Below are 4739 nucleotides of genomic sequence, written 5' to 3'. Positions count from 1 at the left end.
TCAAAAAAAAAAAAAAAAGAATTTGTTTAAAAAGTGCAGATAATTTTTCAAAATATAGTCCTTTGGTTGTTTTGTTTTTGCTGGATTTAATGGTTGTGTTGATGCTGTTGTTACAGTTCTAAGGATTGAACCAGGGAATTTCTTGAATTCTAGGCAATGATTTTAACTAAGTTAAATTCCTAGCCCTAAATTGTTAATTTCTGTAGAAATAATATGGAAAATGAAAAACTAGAGGTTTTAAATTGTGTTTATCATTACTCCTCTTGTCTTGGAAGAAAGTGATCTTGGCATGGTGTAGGAATTACAATGTGGGAGGACAGCATTATCTAATACATGAATGAAATCCTACTCTGCCCAAACCAGACACTGCTTAGTGGAGACCCTGGGTGTGCAGCCAGTACTCCTCACACAGGCCAGGGCATCTAGGATTTCCAGAGCTGCATATGTTTAGTGTGTCACCTTGGACATCTGCTTATACTGAACATCTGTTTTTTGTTTTCACTGGCCTGCCAAAAAAGAATGGGGTCATTAGTTATTCTACAATGTGAAGTTATGCAGAACACAATCCATGTATGAGAAATAATGTCAGGAAAGTCATATCCACTGTAATTAATTCAGAGTTTGCTTCATGCTGAGAGTCATTACAGGCATCATTTCAGAAGAGGCTGCCAAACCATCACATCCTCAAATAAAAACCAAGTATTTAAATATTTCTGCACAGCATTTTTACCCAAAAATCTCTGTGACATTTTTATTTTCTGAACAGCAAAGTAAAATATGTAATGAATAAAATAAGGTACTTAGGTGTTTATTAATTAATATCTAAATTATATTTAGTGTTTATATCCATTCGTATTTACCTAAAATGAGTCATATATGTGACTTACCTTCTATTAATGGATTAAATTTGTATTAACAACCACAGTAATTAGCCAGTTATATTGGACAACTGAAAACATACTATACACAAGACTGTGTTTCAGAGGATAGATAAGCTGCTATATATATATTCTACATCATTTGAATAATGTTAATTATCTATTGACCAAAAGATATGTCACAGACTGTGGCATGAATAGTTGAACAAACTGGAACATGTTTTTCTCTTAAGAAATCTGTTTTTATGTTCATGTGTTCAATCAAACACTTCTAGAATATAACAGAGGTACAATTATTATAAAGCATAAAATTCTGGCACTCATTTAATAACTAAAAGTTCTGTTGTAAATTATGAACAATATATTCTAAATATTTTATAAATTATGATAACATTAAATATTCATATATAGAGACATATTCCCTTATTGTTCTTGAAAATTTAGTTTTAAGGGCATTATAAGCCAAGAGAAAAACTAACAGAAGAAATAGGACAGTATTAGTATTACATAACCAGACTGAAATCATATTGACTAAATTTTAACATAAGTGAATAGCAGGTTTTATTTCTACTTGCCTTATGATTTAGTGGTCATGCTTTTAAATGTCACACTTGCTTAAAGAGACTTCATAGTTTGTTTTATAGATTTATTGTTTGTGACTAAGCACCACACTGTTACTTTTCCTTTGGATTTTGATCAGTTGTGGTTTTCTGTCTATTGTAAGATGTTTATTCGACAATAGGTGAGATCTATTCTTATCTGTAGGTACAGGATAGATATTTAGAATATAGTTAGGAATTATAGAGTTTCAGTAAAGTGGCAGTTCTAGGATCTCATCTAGGATCCATGACCACACTAGACCTAGGTAGCTGGATAGGTTTCCAATGTCAGGCATGATTTTCCTCTTGTTGAGCAGGAATAAGTCTAATTAAAGACTATTGCACCATGAGGAATTTTGCACCCTGCTGTTTGTAGTTCACAGGCATCATGTCTGGGTAGGACTATTGGTTGCTATTTATAATGCAATGCCTGTATCTATGTCTCAGACATCTTAGCTTAAGCTAGGGATTATAGCAGAAGAGGGGTCAGAAAGACTGTAAAAGCCAGAGGGCCAGGAAGTTTATGTGAGTTTGCAACTGCTAGAAATATTAAAGAAGTTATAGCCCTGAAGTCTCATCAACATTACTGCCTAGGCCGGGCGATGGTGGCGCACGCCTTTAATCCCAGCACTCGGGAGGCAGAGGCAGGCGGATCTCTGTGAGTTCGAGACCAGCCTGGTCTACAGAGCTAGTTCCAGGACAGGCTCCAAAGCCACAGAGAAACCCTGTCCCGAAAAACCAAAAAAAAAAAAAAAAAAAAAATATTGCTGCCTAAACAAGGCTTGGACAAGAATGAAACCAGAAGACATACTACCATAGATTGGGGAAAGACCATGAGGCTTCAACCATAGACAAAGAACTACAGGCAACTAACTAATGCTGATAGCAGAGAAATAGTATTCCCCAGGGAAGACCTCACCAGTTGGCTTTCCAACACCAATCTTCTTTTGTGTGTTCTTTGTGTCTTTTTTCTGCTGTTCATGGTTATGTATAGCCAAGATTTTTTAACTGTAAGTTTATTGGTTGTACAAAGTGTATATTAAACTATTTCCAGTCCTGATGATATTACATGGGCTAAGAAAATTACATTTATAATTTTAAGGATGGATATGAGTGCATATCGCTCATAATTTCCCCATACATCACAAAAAAACCTTTTAGAATGTATCTACAAATAGCCATACTTAGAGTCATTGGGTCACAGATACATACAACACATATACATCCCCACCCCCCAACACACTAACAAAAATATACACACAAAGCAAATATACAAATACACACATACACAAATGTGCATACACACACACATATATATATATATACATACATACATAAACATATACTCACATATACCCATATACACACAAGCACACACACACAAGCACACACACACAAACAAAGTATCTTGATAATATTAGGAAAACTAGTAGTTGTAAAGAAGAAAAGCATGAAGAATTGTGGGAGGGGTTAAAAGAAGACCCTGGGAATTAAATATGACCACAGCACATTGTACACATGTCTGAAAGTGTCAAATATATAAAACAGGCTACTGGTACATGCATCCTCATTTTACACAAATGTAATAAAATCATTTTCACAATTATTTATGGTAAGTGTCAATAAATTAAACTTCTAGAAAGTGTGTGCCTTTTAAGGTCTAATTCTATTCTTTGTGATGGAATAATCAAAAAAGCTGGCTGACTTGCTTTTATTTTATGCTTGTTAAGCTGCTTTGAGGTTTTCCTTGCTGTTTATGTGTTTCAAAGTTTTCATTAATTGTAAATTTATTAAACAGGCATACAATGTATACTAGTCAAAACTATTACTCATTACTTGGACGTTATGTTTTCTTCTAGGAAGATGTAAAAAATGAATATATCCAAAAGGTACGAGAAAGAGAATGGAAATATTTCAAGGTAAGATACTATATGTACCAGCAGCATGTGTAGCAATACTAATCATTGATTCCTTCCTGAATACAGTCTAATTTCAGAAACTTTAAGTACCAGGTATATCAAAGAAGATAAACCCATTATAATGAATGTATTCAGAAATATTTCTAAAGACACTATATTTACTTCTTTATGCTTAAGGTAAAATAACTCTAATTAACAGGGCCAAATAGGCCTCCCATATCTCCCATGTGCTAACTGATTTCAATGTCTTATCTCTCCTTTAAGTGTTTTAGCTGACTGTGGATTTTATAGAAGACAATGAAGGCCAGAGAGATAAAGGAACCATATACCGTAGGCAATTCAGTTGTAAATTCATATTGTTCTCTTCCTTAATTTATGGGTTACAATAATGTGGGAACAATAAGAACAAATCATATTTGTAGAAGGAGGCTGCTTGTTCATCCTGGCTGCCCAGAACCGAAATAATCACACAGAAACTATATAATTTAAACCACTTTTTGGCCCATTAGTTCTTGCTTCTTATTGGCTAACTCCTACATATTAATTTAACCCATGCCTATTAATCTGTGTATTGTAACTGTAATTCTTGCTTGATAACTATTTTGTTATATGTAATTTTACTATGTTTAAGTTAAAGCCTTTTTTTTGTTTAAACAGAAAAAGGGGAAATGATATAGGAGGGTCATCTGTCTATGTTACTTTCATTGGTTAATAAAGAACTGCCTTGGTCTTTTGATAGGCCAGCCCTTAGGTGGGTGGAGTAGACAGAACAGAATTCTGGGAGGAAGAAAGCAGAGTCAGGCAGACACCATGACTCTCCTCTCCAAGACTGACGCTGGTTAGACTCAAGTCTGTAAGCCGCAGTCAAGTGGCAATACAGATATTAGAAATGGGTTAGATCAATATGTCATAGTTAGCCAATAAGTGACTGGAAATAATGGGCCAGGCAGTGTTTAAATGAATACAGTTTCCGTGTTATATTTTCTGGGGCTAAGATAGCTGTGCAGGAGCTGGGCGGGTGGAAAAGCAGACCTGCTCACCTCATCACTATAATCACTTACCCTGTAATCTTTGTGAGCCATAGAGGAAAAAAAACCTTTGAATGCCTTATTTGTATATATCCTTAATTGTGTATGTGTGTTTGTGATGTGTGTATGTGTACCTTTGTGTGTTTGCGGAGGGGTGTGTGTTAGAACCATACTCTCACTGGTTTCTTGGACAATTTGAAGAAAGGGTTTTGGGGGTGAGTTTCTGGCCCCGTGGCGCCAGCCTGGGACGGGGAGCTCAGAGGTTCCTTGGCCCCCCAGCCTTCTTGGGCAGAACCCTCCCCACTTCGGCCCCAC

General features: G+C 35.5%; 1 protein-coding gene across 1 annotated transcript in view; it reads left to right on the top strand.

The window, feature by feature from the left end:
• The window catches only part of Cnbd1 (cyclic nucleotide binding domain containing 1), a 246200-nt gene that overhangs the window by 222786 nt on the left and 18675 nt on the right, over window positions 1-4739 (top strand). The window contains exon 12 of the mRNA XM_005362341.2: window positions 3337-3396. Coding sequence (XP_005362398.1) covers window positions 3337-3396 — 60 coding nt within the window. The remainder of the gene's footprint in view (window positions 1-3336; window positions 3397-4739) is intronic.

This window comes from Microtus ochrogaster, linkage group LG5 (assembly GCF_000317375.1).
Source record: "Microtus ochrogaster isolate Prairie Vole_2 linkage group LG5, MicOch1.0, whole genome shotgun sequence".
Lineage (NCBI taxonomy): Eukaryota > Metazoa > Chordata > Mammalia > Rodentia > Cricetidae > Microtus > Microtus ochrogaster.
This window is presented reverse-complemented; position numbering and strand designations above follow the sequence as displayed.